The 22,191-nt window shown below is 38.2% G+C and overlaps 2 protein-coding genes across 2 annotated transcripts; both read right to left on the reverse strand.

Moving 5' to 3' along the window:
- Positions 1–12,519: 12,519 nt before the first annotated feature.
- LOC149051702 (adhesion G protein-coupled receptor D1-like) lies at positions 12,520–16,382 on the reverse strand. The gene is made up of 8 exons (XM_089184997.1): positions 15,286–16,382; positions 15,032–15,182; positions 14,831–14,912; positions 14,606–14,672; positions 13,831–13,919; positions 13,525–13,645; positions 13,215–13,256; positions 12,520–13,105 (listed from the first exon to the last, which is right to left on the reverse strand). The coding sequence occupies exons 1-8, from the start codon at positions 15,343–15,345 to the stop codon at positions 12,983–12,985; spliced, it is 735 nt and encodes a 244-aa protein (XP_089041123.1). The 5' UTR covers positions 15,346–16,382; the 3' UTR covers positions 12,520–12,982.
- A 24-nt stretch (positions 16,383–16,406) lies between these two features.
- LOC149051703 (uncharacterized) lies at positions 16,407–21,146 on the reverse strand. Its single transcript, XM_089214612.1, has 10 exons — positions 21,128–21,146; positions 20,294–20,665; positions 19,423–19,806; positions 18,216–18,355; positions 18,061–18,120; positions 17,579–17,777; positions 17,179–17,286; positions 16,860–16,947; positions 16,527–16,617; positions 16,407–16,460 (listed from the first exon to the last, which is right to left on the reverse strand). Exons 1-10 carry the CDS (start codon positions 21,144–21,146, stop codon positions 16,407–16,409), a joined length of 1,515 nt encoding a protein of 504 aa, XP_089070738.1.
- Positions 21,147–22,191: the final 1,045 nt, after the last annotated feature.

Here is a 22,191-nt window from a genome sequence, read left to right on the forward strand (position 1 = left end):
AAAAAAATAGTCTGCATAAGATAAGTCTCAAGGTTTCTTTATCAATCACCTTTCAAGTTAATCAACAATTTCATTTTCCCTTCAGTCTTGTCAAAATTGTGAAATAGGCATTAGAGTTGTATAATGCAACTGCTCTGCAGAATTAGTAAACTGCAGTTTGAACAAATTTGTAGGGAATGCTAAAGTCCTGGATATTTCAATGTTGAGTGAAATTTATGTAGCAGTGTACCACATCACACTGTTTAACCCTTAAACTCCCAGATGTAACTAACATATAACTTCTCCCTAAAATATCTCAACAATATCCAACAAAAGGGTAATGAAAAAAGTTGTTATCTTGATCTATCAACAAATTCCTGTAACAAATGTAAAAGGAAATTTCTAGAAACTAGTGGGGAGAATTAGAAAACAGATCTTGGGAGTTAAAGAATGAAGACAAAATTGCTTCATGTTATGACCTTGTTAAAGATAAAAAACAAAGGCAAACATTGTAACTTATCAGCCTCACTCAGCTACCCTGACATACTCAGAGTATTGAAAATTATACCTACAAAGTTAGTTAACACACAGTACCACACCATTTTTCACGTTCCAGCCCAGAAAGATACCTTAGGTTGGATATATGTAGTGGAATGAAACTCTTGGTTAAAACATGTTGTAAAATTACCTACCATGTGTTAAATAAAAGATTTATGACAGAGGAAATTTTACCATGTATGGCAATACATACCAATTTTAGCGAAACTCTGCCGCTGAGAACTAAAACGACCAACAAACTATTAGTAAAGTGATGTGTTCACATCACTCTCCGACATTTCGCGCCATCTTTGAGAATCTCCTGTACTTCAGTCAGCGGTCACCAACTTAGCTAGTTTCCAGACTCCTGCTATTTCTCTTCCGCTAATTTTCCGAAAAAAGCAATAGGTCATAAGATAACCATAATTTAATTCAAATTTACGGAACGAAATGAAAGGAGCTGTCAGACGAGGTTGAACCACGTGCAGTTGCCCCAATAGATTGCTGTGAAAATGGCAAATAGATCCGCGGAGAACACTTCTCAGGGGTACGTACTCTGTTGTGGATGTCGATATTTCCATGAATGGCTGCGCCCTAGATTCGCGCTGGCTCGTGTTAGAATACATGCCCGGATATTCCGAGCACCCACACTTAAGTTACTTAACACTTGATTTCCTTTGTGGTGAATGCCTGAAATGATTATCGTTCCGTTCTAATTACGCCTATCTGAAAACCTGTATATGATGTGATTCACTGTGAGAAATAAATCAGTTATTACTCCTAGCATTGGTTGATGTGCCATTTTGTGTAACTACTATGGCGACATCGAACTCTTGGAACCTAACAGGTTATGGGCCCAGGAGAACACTCCTGTTTGACGGGGATGACAGTAAATACGAGCTATGGGAGGTAAAGTTTTTGGGATACATGCGCCTTCAGAAGCTGTACAATGTGGTCGTTCCCCCAGAAAGCGAAACGACAGCCCCCAGTGCTGAAAAGAAAGCGCATGCCTTCGCCGAACTTGTTCAGTGTTTGGACGACAGAAGCTTGTCCCTCGTCATAAGGGAAGCCAACAACGATGGGAGGAAAGCTTTGCGCATGTTGCGAGAGCACTACCAAGGGAAAGGAAAGCCCAGAATCATTGCCCTCTACACAGAGCTGACTTCGCTTCGTATGAATGACGGAGAGACCACCACGGACTACATTATTAGGGCGGAGACCGCGGCAACTGCTCTGAAGGCAGCGGGGGAGGTGATCAGCGATAGCTTACTGGTAGCTATGGCACTAAAAGGTCTTCCTAGCAGCTACAGGGCTTTTGCTACTGTAGTTATGCAGAGAGAAAAGCAAATGACCTTTGCTGAGTTTAAGACAGCCCTTCGAAGCCATGAGGAAAACGAGCGATGTTGCCGTAGTGAAAACGACGGTGTTATGCTGGCTAACGCGTCCAAGGCGCTCCCAGCGAAGTTCCAAGGCAACTGTTATAAATGTGGCAAAAAGGGGCACAAAACTGTAAACTGTTACTCCCATAAAGTAGTGGATAAATGGTGCCAACAATGCCGGACCAAGTCCCACAACACTAAAGAGTGCCGAGTACGGAAGACCGATGCAGCGAAAACAGCCGCGGAACCCCAAAGAAAGAGGGAAATATCAAAGAACATGGACTCCGTTGAACATTATTTTACTTTCACCGTTAAAGACCAAAGTGGTCTAGGTAAGAAACAGCAAAATAGTTTACTTTTCGATTCGGGAGCTACTAGTCATATAGTAACTGAGGAATCTAAGTTTTTAAAGTTTGACTTAGACTTTAAAGCAAAGGATCATGTTGTTGAGCTCGCCGATGGAAGTAAGGCTAACGTAGTTTTGGGGAGGGGAGAAGCTAAGGTTAAGTTATATGACATTAACGGTAATTTGCATGATGTTATCCTTAACAACGCTCTGTATATCCCGTCCTACACTCAGAATATTTTTTCTGTTTCCGCGGCGGTAGAAAGAGGGGCGAGCATAAATCTTAACAGGAAAGAAAAATATTTCAAAGCACCGGATGGCACAAAGTTCGAGATCGAGCAAAAGGGGCGGTTGTACTATTTGAATAGCATTTCATCCTCCCACAACAATGCAAGCTCTTTGATGGAGTGGCATAAAATTATGGGCCATTGTAATTTTCAGGATTTACGAAAATTATCTAATGTTGTTGACGGCATGAGAATCAAGGATGACAAAATATGCGAGTGTGCGGTTTGCACGCAAGGTAAAATGTGTCAATTTCGGAACCGGAAACCCGATGAAAGAGCTAAAGCAGCATTAAATTTTGTCCACTGTGATCTGGCTGGTCCAATCAGTCCGGAGGCCAGAGATGGTTTCAAGTATACATTATGTTTCGTGGATGACTATACTGGAATCATTATGGTTTATTTTCTTAAGCAGAAAAGTGACACAGTAGAGGCCACAAAGAAATTCCTGGCTGACACAGCCCCGTATGGCAAGATAAAGCGCATTAGGAGCGACAACGGAGGCGAATTTTCGAACAAAGCGTTCCGATCATTATTGCGCGAAAACACCATAAAACACGAGACATCCTGCCCCTACTCACCGCATCAAAATGGATCGGCGGAACGGGCATGGCGCAGTCTTTTTGAAATGGCCAGATGCCTTTTGTTAGAATCAAAATTGCCAAAACAATTTTGGACATACGCGCTAATGACTTCCGCCCATATCAGAAATCGATGTTTCAACGCGAGATTAGGCAAAACTCCCTACGAAGCGCTTGTAGGCAACAGACCGGATATTAGCCACATGCAAGTTTTTGGCTCCACTTGCTATGCTTATGTTCAAAATGCAAAGAAGCTAGAAGCGCGTAGCAAGAAAGGTATCTTTGTAGGCTATGACAAGGAAAGTCCATCTTACCTAGTGTATTTCCCGGAATCAAACAAAATTGAGCGGGTAAGATGTGTAAAATTTTTCCGAACTGACAACTCGCCACATTTTGATGAGGACGCTCTACGACCAGCTGTTGACCCGACAAAACTGACAGAGGGGGAACATGATGAAGTGACTAGTAACTCAACTGAGACAGAGAGTCAGAGCCCCAGTGAGCAATCTGATAACGGTGAAAATGACAAACGCTACCCCCCACGAACCCGTAACAAACCCCAACACTTAGAAGACTATGTTTTAGACACTGACTCAGACGATGATATTAACGTCACAGTAGATTACTGTTATAGAGTTTCAAACATCCCGACAAGTTACGAAGAAGCCATAAACTCTATCGAGGGGTTGAAATGGCAAAAGGCCATGAGCGACGAAATGACTGCAATTCGAGACAATGACACTTTCGAATTAGTCACGCCACCTGCGGGTAGAAAAATTGTCGGTGGCCGCTGGGTGTTTGCAGTAAAGGTTGGCCCGGACGGTGGGGAGACCCACAAAGCTCGATATGTAGCAAAGGGTTATTCGCAAACTGCTGGAATTGACTACCACGAAACCTTTGCTCCAACCGCACGGATGAGTTCAGTTCGACTACTTATGCAGCAAGCCGTGCAAACAGGCATGATCATTCATCAAATGGATGTAAGATCAGCCTATCTTAATGCACCAATCGGTGAATGCGAAGTTTTTATGCAACAACCAAAAGGTTTTGAAGAAGTCGGAGAAAATGGCGAAAAATTAGTTTGTAGATTGAAAAAGTCCTTATACGGTCTTAAGCAGAGTGGCCGAAACTGGAACAACATGCTTCATAATTATTTGTGCGAAGAAAAATTTGTTCAATCAGCCGCAGATTCCTGTGTTTACACTCACAATTCCGAGACAGAAGGTCGTGTTATTATAATTGTTTGGGTCGACGATCTAATTATTTCCGCAACAAATTTGCCATTGCTAGAGCGGGTAAAAGGCGCTTTGAGTAATAAATTTAAAATGAAGGACCTCGGCTCACTTGCATGGTTTTTAGGCACGGAGTTTAAATGCAGCGAAGAGAGTATTGAAATAAACCAGACGCAATACATCGATAAGATTTTAAAGAAATTTGAGATGTCCGACTGCAAACCTAAATCGGTCCCATGTGCCCCAGGGATAGAAAAAGAAAGCGAGGATTCGCGCACATTAAGCGATCCCAGATTATATAGAGAAATTGTTGGTAGTCTTATTTACGTTATGACAGGTACTAGACCTGACTTGTGTTATGTTGTAACTAAACTTTCACAGAAGATGTCTTGCCCCACTGAATCAGACCTCAGTATGGCCAAGCACGTGCTAAGGTATTTAAAAGGCACGCGTGCAAAAGGCCTAACATTTTGCAAATCAAGATCAGCATTGAAGTTAGTTGGATTTTGTGATGCTGATTGGGGAGCGTCTGTAAAAGATAGGCGCAGCATTACTGGGTATAATTTTCAGCTATCTGTAAACGGCCCTTTAATTTCATGGAAAAGTCGCAAGCAGCCAACTGTTGCACTTTCGACTTGCGAAGCTGAGTATATTAGTCTAGCGAACGCAGTTCAAGAGGCGAAATTCCTCAAACAGTTATGTAGTGATATGAATGTAGTGATCGATAACGTACTTATTAAAGTTGACAATCAAGGAGCGATCAATCTAGCTAAGAACCCTGTAAATCATCAGAGGTCAAAACATATCGACATTAAGTACCACTTTATTAGATCTGAAGTACTGAATGGAAATGTAAATTTAGAGTATGTTGCAACGCAAGATAACGTAGCAGATATCTTCACAAAACCTGTAACTAAAGTTACGTTACAAAAGTTCACAGGCATTATTCTAGGTAGTTAGATTGTTATGCTCTGCGATTTGGTTCTTTCGTTGCGCTGTCGTCTCCTCGAGGTATATCGTTTGTTTATTGAAAAATATTCAAATTCGCAGCATGAAATTTGCAAAACGTTATTTGAAGTTTTATACGCTATTATTCAAAAACAATTTCATGTAATATACAATGACCCTATAGAAAAAAAAAACTACGCGTAAAAGTTCTACCGATTGGACTTGAATGGAATAAGCGAGGTCGTGCACGTTTTCCCAAACTTAAAATTACACTGGTTTCTAAATTGTGTTTGCTTGAGTGGTAGCAGATGATGGAGTTTATGCGCAGAATTGGATACAACTGAGTCAAAGAGTTAACGTTTGTAACACTCTTTTTTGCGTCTGTCTTTCAAATATCTGATTTCATAAAATGTATTTAGTCTCTATTGAAAAACCAGAATCGACCATATCTCCGGAAGTTTTAGGGCTTACTGTGATTTGATAAACGAAACGAAACGAACTGAAAATATGAACATCTCCGTGGGGTTCTTAGCTAATCAAATCCTCTTCTGTATTTAAAGGAAGGACTGCGCCATTTAGCCATAAAATGTAGATCTATAATTACAAAAAAAAAAACAGAAAAAAAAAATCCGTGAGGCTGCAGCATCGATGTTCGTAGTCGACGAATGATTCGATTGCGTGACATGACACCTTCCCTGAAAAATATCGCGTGACTAGAGTTGTTTTGCAGCATGTTTCTGATTGGAAAGTAATAACGATAAAAAGAGTTTTCGTTGAGGTTTCAGTAATAATAATGGTTGTTGTGTTATCATTTGTATGAGTTCTGGACTGAACTGACCGATTCATCCATAAGGGGGGCATTGGGATTTTCGATATTTTTTTAAGGATCGGTTTTTGTGCCATGGAATTTTGGTTTTTCAGATTGTGTGTTCATTACGGCTTGCGGATTTTCCGTTCTTTAGCATATGTTTTTCGGTTTCGTCATAAATACTTGTCTTATGGGTTTCGGATTTGGTTTCCAAAGTGGTTTTCGGATTTTCCCATTTGGATTCCGGTTTCTCTTCGATCCAAGCGGCCACTGATCTCGAATAGCCGCGAAACCTCTGTGTGTTCCACTTGTCAACACTGTATCGGATCCATCAGGGTTTTGAGAACTGGGATGTGAACACTTATAGATTTTGACCGTTTTGCATGAGGTTTTCGATTTTGATCGAATTTTTTTGCGGTTTTGCGGTTGTGGATAATTTTTTCGACGGCTTAGAGGTTTCTAATGGACCCTCTCATCCTTCTGTACAGTGGATTTCCACACGGATTCTTGTTTTGCAAATTGAAAATCTCTCTCTCTAAAATTACAAATCTTCATTTTCGTTCTGTTCCGTGTCTTAAATTACAGTAGGCCTCGTTTAGTTATTTCCTCTGAAATTGTATGTGGATCTTTTTATACAGATTTTCATTCTCAAAATTATCAATTTAGGTGCCTCACAATTATCAAAGAGAGTCTGTTTGATCTTGGCTGTCTTCTTCCAGCTCTAAATGAAATACTGAAGTAACCTTTATCAGACAATGATGACAAAATTGTTTACATATCATAATAATTTGATTTAGCACCCTTCTTCCAAAAAGCAACCCCTTTGGAATAAGTACCCCCTTCCCCCCTGTTTTATGTTGGAAAGTTAGACAGGTGATGATGTTTTGCTAAAAATTCACTTGTAATTTCATGCTTGTACAATTGATCATTATTATTACATGTATTATTATTATTTTTAAGCTTGTCATTATTTTTATACTGGCCTTTGTCAAGCAAAGGGTCAAATCTGGACTTCAAAACTGCAATGGATATCCTGGTTTGCTGATGTGAGTACAGAATTGATTAATAAAGCAAAAAGGTCAAGGCTTACATGTATATTGAAGGTCATCACCAAATAGTCTGATCATTGTGTACTTTTAAGTAGTTGTACCTTAGTCTAAGTGACACCCAGCTACATGTACTTTTTTTCAAAAAAGTTGCTACTTGTAATAAAGGCAAGGGGATGTGCTGCTGGTTTAGGTGGCATTTTCATGACTCACTTAGCTACAATGGGGTTACATTTTCAATAGAGTTACTAGAGTGGGGACTAACACATTTTCATTATTTGGAAAATTTTCATACATCAAAATAAGGATTTACAAACAGGAAGATTCAAACTAGATTGATATGTATCAGAATATTAACAGCACTGAAGATGAAAAGTAAAGTGTTCTAAATTCGCATAAACAAATATGTCACTTCATTTTAGGATCATGACCTACTTAAAAGACTTTGTAGTATAGCTAGATAGATGCATCTATAAACAAAAATTGACTAAGTTGGGATCACAAGTATTACATTTCTGGTAAAGTGACTCACTTAGCAGATGGGGTGTACAGTTGGCCACAGAATAGACTATAATAGGGCAGGTATTCCGAGAGGCCAGCAGCACATGGGTAGATGGGATCACAAAAGTAACACTTTCCACTTCATTGACCAAAAAATTCCCCTACCCCTAATCTACCAGGAAATTGTGCCATTTCAGTCAGAATATAAACACAGTGCAATAATATGAGGCATTCCCTTATTGAATGGGTCTAATGGGAGTGTATTTTTAAGTGAGCTATTTGGGTGCCCATGTTTTACTAATGTTTGTGTGGTTTCCTTTCAGAGCATTTGATTTTTTTAAGTGGTTTTGGCAACAGATTCACCATGGCTGTTATGTTTGGAGCCACTTCCAGCACATGCCTGAATATGTTTTTACAACTAAAAAATGGAATTTCTCAGATGCCTGACCCAGCTGGATGGGTGCAGGGTAAGTGGTCATACCATAGCAGCCTAATTTTGAATAAATTGAGTGTTTGTTTGTTTTGTTTGTTTTGTTTTGTTTTTTCTCTCACTGTTAAAATCATTTTAAAGAGTATAGTAGCTATAGGTTAACTCAGTTTCCATGGGTCAGTATTATTTTATGAACAAATTTTAATATAGTTATTAAATGGAATTTAACATACAGTTTAAATGACTAAGAGCAAATACATGCATGGTCAGTAGCGTTTTCAGACATTTGGTTTATGTCTTAGCCAGCTGTTAGCATCCGTGCAGTATTTGTTGCATTCTGCATAGTTTGCATCAGCACTGCTGTGTATGTTAGGGCCCTGGGGCTGTCCTCATCCAGCAGTATACCTTATCAGTGTATGTGTTGGTTTACCGTGTGCCCGTGTTGTGTTTGCCGTTCTGTAGTGTGGGATTCCTGTCCTTGAGGATAGCAGTTCTCGGTGTTTCCTCCCCGCAACCCCAACTGTAGGGTTTGTTTTGCAGGGTCTATTTCAGCAAGCTGTCACTTTAGCATTGGGTAGGCCAGTTGTGTGTTCTAGCATCCTGGGGTGTGACTGTAGTTGCAGCTCCTGGGCCCCTTGGGCACCTAGCCTCCATTTGTGATGTGGGTGTGAACTTGATATTAAGTTATTTACTTGGAATATTTAGACAGGCTGGCTCAGTTTGGCTTTTAAAAGCAGGTGTAAACGTGGGCCCTATAAATGATAACAAGGCCACACTGGGGGCCACATTTGTTACTCTTTGTTGAAGTCTGTGAGTTGTTTTACTCTTTACTCTCAAGATCTGATTATAAATTAATTCTCCCCTCTAGCTGCTGCACAATTGCATATTCATCAGTTATGAGAACTTTTCTGGTGGATTAAGAAAACACCTTCTACCTGAGAAGTCTGGGTATTCTCATCACCTGTTTGCTGGATAATGTAAGGATATTATAGGGAGAAGTTACCTGTTAATCATTTCTGGGAGTTAGGGGGTTAATTTACCCTGCTTATAACCAGTACTGAGAAGATGTAGGAGAGTATGGGGCCTATGGTTTATCATCCTTAGCTGAGAAGACTAGAACATCTAACCATTTGCAGATGTTGTATCAAAGGCAGCATGTTCTTGTCAGTTATTTTAAGACCTGAGTGTTGTTGTGGTCAGGGGCTTGAACCCTCAGCTACCAACATAGCCATAACACCTTTGCAATGTAAAAAGAAATCCCAAGGACTCATCCAAACCAGTCGCTAGATACTTTAATCTGCACAATTATTCTTGGCAGCTTATGGCACTTTGTGGCCTTTCCCTACATCTAGGTAGTTCAGAGGGCTCATAACTCTAGAACAAAAATTATCTTTCAAATAGGCACTCTTAAGCCACATGGTATCAATGAATGCTTTTCATTCAGCTGATATATTCTTGTTTTCCTGTCACCATATTCCCACCAATAACATAGCTCCATTTTCTGCATATAAATACACACACAACCCACATTCCTCCAATTGCTCCTATGAAGGGCTATTGCGCTCAAAACGTCAGCTTTTAAACCCTTTACTCTGGCCAATTTACATCATCAACTCAGTCAAAAATACTAAATTACCCTGTTATACTCTCCCACTGATGCAGCACCACATTTTCTTTAGAAATTTACCCCCTTTACCTGCACAGCAGTCCTGCACTCAACACGAGCAAGCAGAAAAAAAATTCCTCTGTTTTAATTAGTTTTTCAGATTATTGTCACTGTTCTTGTATACGGGATCCTGTTCTACCCATTTTTTGTTGTCTGACAACTGACACCAGACTGGTTGGGTCCTTGCTGGGTTTTCTTTATGTTACAATCAGGTGAGCTAGCTATTACTTTGTTTATGAATACCAATTTGATCAGACTGTGAGTTTGTTTTTGAACTAGCAAATACAGTAACAGTGGAAATTTATAGTTAAGAGTCTAGAGAATATGGATATTGATGTTAACCCTTTAACTCCCATGAGTGACTAAGAGAGAATTCCTCGTAATAGTGTAGTCTGATCGTCCGGATGAGTGTAGTCCTGAGGAGTACTGATGTCGGTGACTGACGTTTCGACAACCTGAGCAGAAGTCATCTTTAGAGCCAAGGAATAGTTGTTGTCAGTCGAATGTTCTTAGTCCGGTTTGTATAAACTGATCGGTCGGTTTTGCCGCGATGTTATTGGCTGTAAGACTCAAGTGGCGTAGGTCGGTCGTGATTGGTCAGTGTCGATCCGTTAGTAAAGTTCGGTTCGTTTGTAATGTTAATGTCGTGGATGAGTCGTTTAAATGGTGCTGGTAGTGGTTGACGCCTGTTGAGGGGAGTCTGTTCCAAGTTAGTAAACCAGATTTCCAGAGTCAGGCGTTGATAGTAGTTGATGCTGTAGGTTAGGCATTGCGCAGAGTCCCAGTCAATAGTGTGGTTCGGAAGTCGGTGATGTTCAGCAACGTGAAATTTCCATTCCTACAAAAAATCTTGAAAGGTTTTCACATATTTTAGCCTTCTTGATCAATCATCTTGTATCAAGAGCTGAAAAATGTAGGTTTATTTGGTCAAGTGACCGCCTAGAACAAGAATTGCGTGACAGGTGTAGTTGAGAGAAACTTGTCACAGTCGCAGATTTTAAAAGGCATCCAAGACAAAAATACGGTAGTGCCCAAAGTTTTTTGATGATTTTCAGAGATAAAATTATGGATTATGAAGGGGTATCAAGATTAGTGTTGTAGCTTTCTGGCAAGGGGAGATATTTGACCTCAAAGTTGTCAAATATTTGGATGAATCGAAAAGTCTAAAACCACAGTCGTTTATTTGCCTCTGTTGATTGACAAGCCGTCTATCAAATTGACTGATACTTGCGGCGGACATTAACTAAGGATGTAAAAGTATGTGTGCAAACTCTCAGAGTAATTGGTTGAATACCATCGCAGTGAGGGCTTCATGCATTTTACCTATTTTGAAGCGATTTCCTCGATGAAAACTAAGAAAAACCGTGGGGGTGGTCTATCTCCCTCAGGAAAAATCCAAAACAGAAACCAGTTCGTCTTTTTGAGTTTTGGGGTAGACCCTTTAAACCGGCAAATTTTCATTGAAATCGGTGAGATGGCATGTAGCACGACTGCCTGGTGCTCTCGTGGACTCGCTCTTAAAGGGATTGAACAAAACGGATCCAAATGTGAATATTTATCTAACTGTTCCCTCAGGCTTTAGGCGGGCGCTTGACTGTTTGTTTTTCCCTCGGTGTTTTTATAATCCCTTAGTTCTTAAACGACTGTGAATATATGAAAGTCATATACACCCCTTAACTCTTCTTCTCTTTTTGAAAAACAAGGAAGACTAACTTCTATGTAGTTATTAAGTCATCAAAAAAAAAAAAAAAATGAAAAGAAATCAGCGGAGTACACCAATGCATGTGTGAAGTAAAACGAGTGACTCAGGCATCGCACCGCTCGGAATGATCCTAAATGATTGAGCCATTTTTTTCGCGCTGTTTGTTCTCTTTACGTGGCCCCACGTAAGAGTAAGATCGCCCTCAGAGTAAATTAGCGCAAAAAAGGATTCATCTGATCTCAGGCAACTTGCTGATTAAGCACCGCTATTTATAACCCCCTACTGCCGCAGTTCGCACTCGAAAAAAAAAAACAAGAAATTAAAAATGGCTACCTTCTCGCAGGTCCTAACCGCTTGTTCGACATGATTCTATTTCGATAATTCAGATAACGTTTTTACCAACGGGAGTTTGTGAGTCTGTTGTAAACCGAGTTAGGCACATCTACATAATCGACTCCTTATTTCACTTGTTGAAATTCCTCTTCAATGATTGACTCTCCGTTGTAGTGATACTTGAAAACAAGGCCCATGGAAATAATCCGCATTTCTATCGCTAAGCTTTTTTCCTATAAATTGTCTACTCTGAGTAATTGTTCCTTAATCGCTGTTGAATGAAATTTGCGCAAGAGGTTATAATCTATTGGTTTATGCCATTTCCGGCTAATATAGCCCTTATCATATTGAATTCCTAATCATTCGATGTATTTCCATTCAAAAATGGTCATCCTTATCTTAGGGATGCGGAAAATAGAAGAATATTATAATAAAGTTCGGGTATAACGCGCGCCGTAATTGCGAAAAAAAAATTAAAAAATTAAAAAACGGGCAGACGTAACTGCTTCAAAAAAGATCCAATCATAAGGGTTTTTTCCTGTTGTTTTAAAATTAGTTTATTTATTCAAACATTTACGTATTCATCTATTTATTCATTGAGCAACAACTTTGAATGTCCGCTTTAGCTGCTACTACTATTAGTATTATTTATTACGGTACAATTTAACCGACAGAAAGAACAATATTAAACAACTTGTAATATTCTTATCGAGGAGCGACTCTTAAAGGAAGTATAGTATTTATCCTAAATAAACTTATTTAAGCCCATTAAAAACCATATCTTAGCTCAACCCACTGACAAAATCTCACAGTTGTCTCCAAAGTTCCTCGAAATTATATCAACAATCTTCACAGTAGTTGTCCCTGTAGTCTTATTCGAAGGGCAGCCATCAACTGACTGAGCCATAAAAAATTTTAATTTTTAGATTGGTTTATTTCGATGAGTTTTGCCTGCAAATATACGATCGTCCAGAAAATAAACTTATAACTTACAATCACGAAGAAGACTGGTGACATTTACAACTGCATGAGTGCTTAAACAATAATAAACAGAATGACCTTTACCTGCAGATCGTAACTCAGACCGATCACAACCGACTAATAGCTGTTAACTGAGTGATTGTACTAAGTAATTGACTATTATTTCCAGTTTGCTGGATCCAGTTACCTAAGTTGTGCGATATTTCGATTCAAATTCAGCACAAGACTGCTATTCAACTGTCCATGCAATGTCTATCTCACTTGGTTTGACCTGTGAGCTATTCCTTATGGAGGTGTCCTTTATCGAAGATAGAAAAACGATGTTCATCTTTCTTTTGAATCTTTCTTTGATCTGCAGATAGATGAGCGACATGAAATATGGTTCTTAGTACTCAGGTATTTATCGAAACACTACAACTTGATGATATGCAGTTAGTGTATAAACAGTTTTCTTTTCTTACCTGAGTGTTTCGCAGGGAGTGTAGAGCGAAAATCAGGAAACCCTACAGAATAAACATTCCTTTTTACAATATTTAAATAAACTAGGCAAATATATTTTAAGATTTACATATGTATGAAGAGAAATCTAAGAAGAAAAGGAAATTGCGTAACCCATAACTGAGGAAGAAATCTGTTTTCTCTGGCATATTTAACAGCTTTTTGTTTTCATAACTCCAATAAATATCATGTAACAATTGTAATGTTGTATCGCCTGGTTAAAAAGTTTAATCGAGATTGAATGATTTTTGAGAGAAACCATTCAACACTCACCTGAGTAGAGTTGAGTATGGTGAAGATGTAGGCGAAAGCTTTATGCACAGGCAAAAGGAGACCAAATAGCCACGTGACACCCAGTAGGGGAATTATCACTAAGCATGCTTTGATGCCAAGTCTAGGAGTTAAAAACAACCAAAAAAACACCATTCTTTTTTTTTTCTTTTGACAAAAAATTGTAATTGTTAGAGATCGGAATGCCTTCCTGATTAAGGAATGAGGAGGTTAGGCGAATATCGCCTCACAGGAGCACATGACAATCTTTTCCACTGTTTAGTTTTAGTTTTATGATGTAAATCTTACCGTATTTGCTGAAAATGGTTGGCTTCTGCTATTGGCTGCACCAAATTGGTGATCTCTTTTATAACGCGTACGAGTATCAAGATGTTGAGCTGAAGAATACAGTAGAAATAAATTGATTATTTAGAAATGGTTGTCAAAAAGCCAAGGCAGGAGAGGATCCTTGCCAAAGACGTCATTTGTTTGGTAAGGAGAGTGGAATGAAGAGTCATTTACAGGGAAAAGAACTCTCAGCTAGGGTACCTAGATTATGAGCTTGGATGCTCTGGCAATGAGCTAAAGAAATCGCGAACAAAAGTGTCTAAACTAAATGAACTATGCAAAGTGAAGCCTCATGTTAAATTAGATAAATTCAATATCTTCTACTCTTCCTGCTCGTTTTACCTTTTTCAATTTTTTTAACATTATTAATTTTTTTTAATGAGTAACTTTAGCACGAAAAATTCATCTTGGTATATCAATCCGAAACAGTGTTAGAAAATTAACATGGAGGATGGAGAAGCTATTTTTTTTTACACTATGTAGTAAAAGTTGGAGAATATTTGAAGCTATAATCTGGTGTTAGATCAAGGCAACAACTTCTACCTGATAAGTTTAAATATTTTCATCAGCTGTTTGCTGTTTGATGTAAGGATATCACAAGGAGAGGTTTCATGTTGATCACTCCTGGGAGTTAAAGGTTTAATCCGCTTTTTTAAAGAGCAGAGAAAAAAAGTCTTTTGGCAGAAATTAGTCCAAGTATACCAATCACAATCACCAACACGAATCATTAACTCACAATTTCAATGAAAACCACAAAGGCGGCGAATATCCAAGTCAGGTTGTTAGTCGAGGAGAGCCAGCAACTAAACTCGAAGAAGTGAAAGACAAGAAAGAAAGCCAAATTTTTAGCGAATGAAATGATACTGATTTCAAACTATGCACAAAAAGACAAAAGAAAGAATGCAATAAAATGAAACAAAAGAAGAAGAGCAATAAGAAACTGTTGAATTTTTTTCCTTACTATTTATCACTCGTGTAGCTTTGTAACCCTTCTTTTCCAGCAGCGATGCCAAGTGAAATGGCCACCATGATCACTGGAAGACCTACCCATAAAGAAAGGAAGGAAATCTTAACACTTCAATGGATTACAACATCAGATTTGGTGATCCGAAAGCATGCATGGTTATAGCTACAAGTGCACGCTGTAAAATAATAAACTCACCCCATGAGATGACGTGATACATGTGCATCTTGGTGTTGATGTTGTAAACTTTCACAACGAAGAAGTAGAGATAAATTGCCTCGATCAGCATCCAACAGAAAGCGGCCATGAAGAAATACTGCATCAGAGCTGCTATTGTAACACAGGCAGCCTGTGAAAAGAAAAAGTTTTCGTATTCTTATCATGCTCCTTTCGACGATATTTACGGTGCAAAGAGTAAATTCATTCTATGGATAGAAAGAGAGGCCACTAACTTTATTTTCTGTGGCGTTTATTCCGACGATGAAGATGATCTGTCCAGCTCCAAGGGACATAGAAACACTCAGTCGAATTCGAGGGAGAGGTTGACGAACATCTCTGATGAAAAAAAAGTAAAAAAAAACAATGAATTAGACAAAGGCAACAACAACAATAACATCAACACACACTGAGTACATCAGAACAACAAAATTGAATCAAAAGATACAGCAAAATATGGCTAAAGATATCAACTAAATCTTGACACCAAAGGAAAGAAGAAAAACAGTAAATAGCTCTAGAAAGGACAAAAAAAAGGAAAGCATTACGAGGAAAATAGCTTAACCGAAAACAATTCATAAAACGTGGAACCATGAGCTTTTCAAGCGCTCTTGATGGGGCATGAAATCGACTTTGAATTTCTTAGTTATCTGGCTGGCTGGCATGCATGCTCTTATTGGCATGGAGATTTGCATTGAGATCTCTTTTCTCTCTAGCCTACTTGAGGGGAGTTAAGAATTTACGTCACTAATATTCAGGTACATTACTTACGTGAGGCAAGAATAAAGTATTAATGTTAAAAGTATCCCGACGATGGAGAGGCTCAGTCCCACGTAGGTGATAACTTTCAGAACTGTTTCGTCTTCCTCGGTGAGCTGTGTCAAAAAAGAAAAAGAAATTTAAAATAAAACATCGAGGTATTTAATTGAGCCCATAAAATTATAGAGTAAGGCAAAAATTATTTGATTACCTCTGTGCTACCGTCGTAATCCATTAAGACGGCGAAATGCGTCATATGATTGCAGCTGCAAACTGTTTCTTCTGAGTTGCTTTTTGATGTAACTACATGGCATCCTTCCTCTGAAAAGCCTTCTGAGCTGAAAAAAAGTAGGTCGACAAAGCGCACAAAATTGTTCATCGTTTTGGAAGAGGCGATGTTTGACAATTTTGCGCTAAGTTGTTCCTTCATTGTAGTCTTAGCTGCGAGAACATTTCAGTCAGACTTCCTCTCTCTAAAAACGCCAACATGTTGGCCTCCAGTGAAAATCTTACTAAGAACGTTCATTCATTCTCCTTCATACTTAAATCAATTTAAGAAGGAATAAATACTGAACAATAATATATTGCAGTTTTATTTTTACCTATTGCTGCTGCCACTCCAAAACATACAATGCTTCTCTGCTGTCAAGACCTGAAAATGGATTTCATCTTGTCAGAATGAATCATAATAACGCGTAACTACTAATTTTAATGTTACCTTAAGGTTTTTGAACTTAAGGATGACATTTTCTCCCAATTTATTTGGCTTGGGGTCCATGGTTATGGCCATTATCCTGGAGTTGATATACCTATGAAGAAATTATGTTTGAAAATGAACCAAAACCAAGGAATCAACAAGCATATACTCTCGCTAGATTCAAGCGAATTTTTATTGAAGGTGGAATAGTCTGAGACAGGCAGGGAGACTTCCAACCTTAGTTGGAACTTTTGACAGTTTCTAAGTTCAGTTTAGTTGAACTTGGGTCTTACGTGTTTCTGTGTTGTGTGTTTTTGGGGAAAGGGACATACAATAAAATGAAAATAACATCACCTTTTGTTGACTGTTTTATTCCTGATAGGTTGATCTGTCAGAAGTAGGTCATGCAGATCCTTGTACACAAAAGCCACCACCAATGATCCTTAAAACCCCCAAGAATCAACAAAAAAAAAGTTATCAAAAAAAAAATAATAATAAATCACAAAATTAAAATTTTTATCATGACATTAGAAGGAAGGCAAATGATTCAAGAAAATGACTATGTAAACTAATAAACCGCATTTTTTTGAGTATTTATTTCAATACAGAAATTTCGTTTGGAGAAACCAAGGTAACTAAAAGTTGTACAGTTAACACGCTGGTTAATACGAACCATTTTCCTCAAAATTTGAAGAAGCGAAATCGATTCTCGCTTGCCATCGTTGTTCATCAAAGTGGAAGAAACTTGCATTCTGGCGATAGGCTTTTTGAATGGCCAAAACTGTCAAACCGAGCGAGAAGAAAGGCTTCAAAATTTTGAAGGTTTTCTATTCTGTCTTATTGATTGTTTAAAGATACTTTTAATTTCCCTCACCGCATAATTTTAAAGTATCAAACAAATTAAAAAAAAAAACAAACAGACATCGATAACATTCAACAATAACGTTTAAGGCGTATAACTGAGTTCTTACATTATCTAGGAAATTATGCTGCTCAGTCGGTCTGTCAGCAAGTCATTAAGTAACAGAGAAATAGACTTTAAACCTAAACAGTATTGAAGGCCGCAACCTCACCCATTTTTGGGTACACGATCCTTTTTGAAAGCCTCATTCCACTCAGGTGCTGCTTTCCATAATTAAGAGCAAATTTCTCGACGGCCTCTGCCACCTCAAAGATGGATTTTCTTAGAGTCTTAACCTCTTCCATGTTGGCCATGTCTTTTGCGACGTTCGCGATATTTATGGTGAAATTTTCAAACACACCTACAGCCTCCTGCAATGACGTAAAATATCTCCAGGTCATTAACTAGCCAGTCTCATTTATGCAATTGATATTAAGAATGCGGAAAAAGTCTAGCAGGAGGCCCTCGATGGTGTCCAGGGTATTCATTGTCAAAATAACTCTTTTAGGAGCCTGGATTATTTTTTCCCATTTTTCACCATTTTCACCTCATATGGCTTGAATGGTGGTTTATCCTAAAAGATCAGATATTTACTTTTATGGTTTAAATAGATATATCAAAGTTAAAAGCCTTCAAGTTATGAAAATTGGATACCTTTATGGAAATATTTCTGGTAATGTTTATTCCGGAAAATTTTGACACAGAATCATTTGCCTAGAATTAAAAAAAAAATATGTCACATTTATAAACAGAGAAAGTCCCGAAAAGCGACATGCACAGAAACGTAAATGACTATTTAGAACACAAACCAGCTTCTCGACTGTCCTTAAAAACGATGACAATGTTGTTGTTGACGATGGCGATGGCGATGGCGATGGCGACGGCGACGGCGACGGCGACGGCGACGGCGACGGCGACGGCGACGGCGACGGCGACGGCGATGGCGATGCTGGAGATGGATGAGAGGAAAATCTTGGATTAGAACGAGATGTAAATTGAGCTGTTTCAATGTTTTACGGCTTTCCTCTTAGCACATGTTTTTATATTTTTCCAACTATTGGGAGGCGAATGACAGGAAACGCAAACGGTTTAAAGGTTCAAAAATTCAAACTTGTCATATCGCTCAATTTACAAAACTTGGACGAAACAGATGTTTTATAATAAGTGAACGCTAGCGAGGATCACTTTGGTTTCCTTCCATTTACTGATTGAATAGAAGTGTGCTCTGATTGAAAAGAGGTATGCGTCGTTCATCAATACTCGTTACAGATATTAAACTTAAGTTTGTTTGTTTAAGTTTTGTTTTTTTTAAACGTGCATGCGCTTTCGTTTCTTACACTTTCTCTTCTTAACAGGTGTCAGATTGTGACAGATACATTTAAAGAAATGCTTCAAAGTTTGTTGGCAAGCCATTTGAATCACCTTTTTCATTATACAAATAAAAATATTTCGGTGAAGCCTCTATTTAACTTGCATTACCTCAGTCTGTTTCAACTACCATTTACTCGTTCAAAAATTGTTCAGCTCATGGAGGATCTTGCCGTAATTACAGCCCTAAATAAGTAGGGTACACACAGGCACCCACACTTTGATAGGTTTTGTATAAAAGAACATGCATTCATTTACTGACATCAATGAAAACGCCTTGTCACTTATGGCAAGGAAAAATTCCGTTGGCTAGATTATCTCAATCTCAACGCCCTCGACAAAAGTTGTTAAATATACAATTTCCATCGCTGTTTTGCCAGCTGCAGGCGATGTAAAAAAAAAGGAAAATTTTAGAGTCATCATTCTTTTTCGAAACATATGTCCCGGATTTTTTCATGGGCATTATGTTCAACCACTAATACGCGCTTAGAAGGTCGTTCATCGCTCACACGTACAAGTTAGAAGAGCTGAGCATATTCTGTGAACAATATTTTCACTTTTAAGAAGCAAGAGCAATTTTCCTGACACAAGTGGAAGACTGTAATGTTTCAGCACATAGTAGACTTTATGATTGGAATGTGATCTTACCTCCGGGAATCTCGCAAATATAGGCATTTTTATCATTCCGAGAGATACCATTAAAGAGGCCTCCATTCTTGGATATTTCCGCATACTCGTTGGTACCATCTGGCTCAGAATCTCGCCATTTTGAAATATTTAATTGTTCTCCACTCAGCCAAGTCCAAACCCCGCCTATCTTCCATAAACCAATGTGCCACGCACTAGCATTCCAAGTACCACGCTTCTGAATCTCGTTACTGATAAACTGCCATTCTTCTTCAGTTTCGATGGAGACTAAGTCAAATCCCTGTTCGTTACAGACACGCCTACTGTTATTCCAATCCATCTCTTTTTTTCCGTCGCTTTTCGAAAATATGTAAGAGGAGTTTTTGAAACAGGTTGCTTGGCACTCTACGAGAAAAACCAGTACTTCAAAACTGGTACTCAAGACCTTGGGCATACATTCTTCGATGTGTTATGTTTAAAAGAACATGCATTTACTAACTGACCTCAGTGAACACGCCTTGTAACTTGTGGCAAGGGAAAATTCCGTTGGCTAGATTATCCCAATCTCAACGCACTCGACAAAAGTTGTTAAAAATACAATTTCGATCGCGGTTTTTCAGCTGCAGGCGATGCAAAAAAAGGACAATTTTAGAGTAATCATTTTTTTTTGGAAACATTTGTCCCGGATTTTTTTATGGGCATTATGTTCAACTACTAATACGCGCTTAAAAGTTCATTCGTCGCTGACACGTACATGTTCAAGTGAGGTGAGCTGAGCATATTCTGTGAACAATATCTTCATCTTAAGAAGCAAGAGAAATTTTCCCGACATAAGTGCAAGAATGTAATATTTCAGCATATAATATACTTTATGGTTAGAACGTGATCTTACCTCCGGGAATCTCGCAAATGTAGGCATTTTCATCATGTTCAGAGATACCATTAAAGAGACCTCCACTCTTAGATATTTCCGCATAACTGTCGTTACCATCTGGCTCAGAATCTCGCCATTTCGAAATATTTCGTTTTTCTCCACTCAGCCAAGTCCAAACCCCGCCTATCTTCCATAAACCAATGTGCCACGCACTAGTATTCCAAGTACCACGCTTTTGAATTTCATGTTTGATAAACTGCCATTCTTCTTCAGTTTCGATGGAGACTAAGTCAAATCCCTGTTCGTAACAGACATCCTTGTTGTCATACCAATCTCTTCCGCTTTTCGAAAATATGTAAGAGGAGTTTTTGAAACAGGTTACTTGGCACTCTATGAGAAAAAAAAATAAAGGACAAAAAATAGACCAAAAAATGTATACTGTTGTAACAATAGTGATAATTCTGATGGTGGAGACAAAGGAATAAATAAATAAGTAATTGTTTACTGATCATATCAATAGTAATAACGATATAGATGAAGAAGAGAAAGTATATTTTTATTCCATTAACATTGATGAAAAAACAATGGGCATCAAAACTTTCTACCTCACCAAAGGAAAAATTAGAATTAGCAAGGTTTTAAAAGTGGAAATTGGGGAAATCAGGGTAATAGCACCGTTAGTCTGACTTTTTTTTATTTTTGCTTTCCAACTAACGTTTTTTAATCGCAAGCCGATGTAATTCCAGGAGGAAGTCTATCACTAATCATTTTGATAATTCAGTCAAATCCTTTCTTTTTTTCCGGTTAATTTTTATGGTACATAAATATTATATTGGAATTACACTTTCTCACCTGTTCCTGGCAATTCCATAATCAAATGAAGGATGACTGTAGAAGAGAAAATGAGATTGTTATGTCGAAAATAACGTTTGAAACAACTAAAAAGTTTATTATATTTCGAGGTAGACTAGTACTAATGCATTTTATTCGCTGCATGCACTTTAAAACCTACCTATGACTTTTCTTACCTTCCCTTAGGAGCTTAGGGATGCGTTTCATCAGATGTTTAAATGATTATAATTCAAGGACCACCTTCAATTTGTTATCTATCTCTTGCCTTTAATTTTGTTGAATTGAAACTTAAATCTAAAATGGAAATGAAAGGAAATTGCGGTAAAAAATGCCAAAACTTTAGACAGTTTTTAACTGTTCCTCGAAGTAACCGGGATGGGCGCTTATTCCTTTGGGCAACGACTTCACATGCTTAGAGCAAAGCAAATACTTGTGCCTTATAGCTTTGTTTTTCCCAGAATCATCACCGAGAGGTCAAACGTATGGATTAGACATTTATTTGTAAGTTCAAAAAGTTCAAAATTGTCGCTTCTCGGAACAGATAACTACAATATAAATATTTACAACTTATTCGATGCCGACATTTTGCGCGATGTTATTCCAAGTCAGAGAGTGCCGTTGGGAAACCATTCAAGTGTTCTTTATAACCGTCAGAAAAGTTTAATGAGCTAAGAAATTTGTTGCTTAAAAAAGGGAAAAAACAACAACAACAACAATAATATCCGTTTGGTAGGTGCAACCTTCTGTTGTTCCGCTCTCCGTCCGTATTTTTGCACTGTTGTACAGTGGAATACCGTGAGCATGCTCCATTGCCCAAATAAATGGCTTAAATGGCGTAGTAGCGGAGTGATAAAAAAGTATATCTTTCGACAAATGACCCTATTATTATTTCAAAAAAAAAAAGAAAAAAAGTGATTTGAGTGGAGATGAAAATTGTAAATGAAGACAGTAAACGTACAAATTTAGCTTTTTTTTCTCTTTTTCTAACTGCGTTGGAATTCATTAATTTACCGTTTACTGGGTTTTGGCTTCCATTTAGAAAATAAAATTCAACAACTGAAACC

This window comes from Pocillopora damicornis, chromosome 1, assembly GCF_964200805.1.
Source record: "Pocillopora damicornis chromosome 1, jaPocDami1.2, whole genome shotgun sequence".
In the NCBI taxonomy this organism is placed as follows: Eukaryota; Metazoa; Cnidaria; class Anthozoa; order Scleractinia; family Pocilloporidae; genus Pocillopora; species Pocillopora damicornis.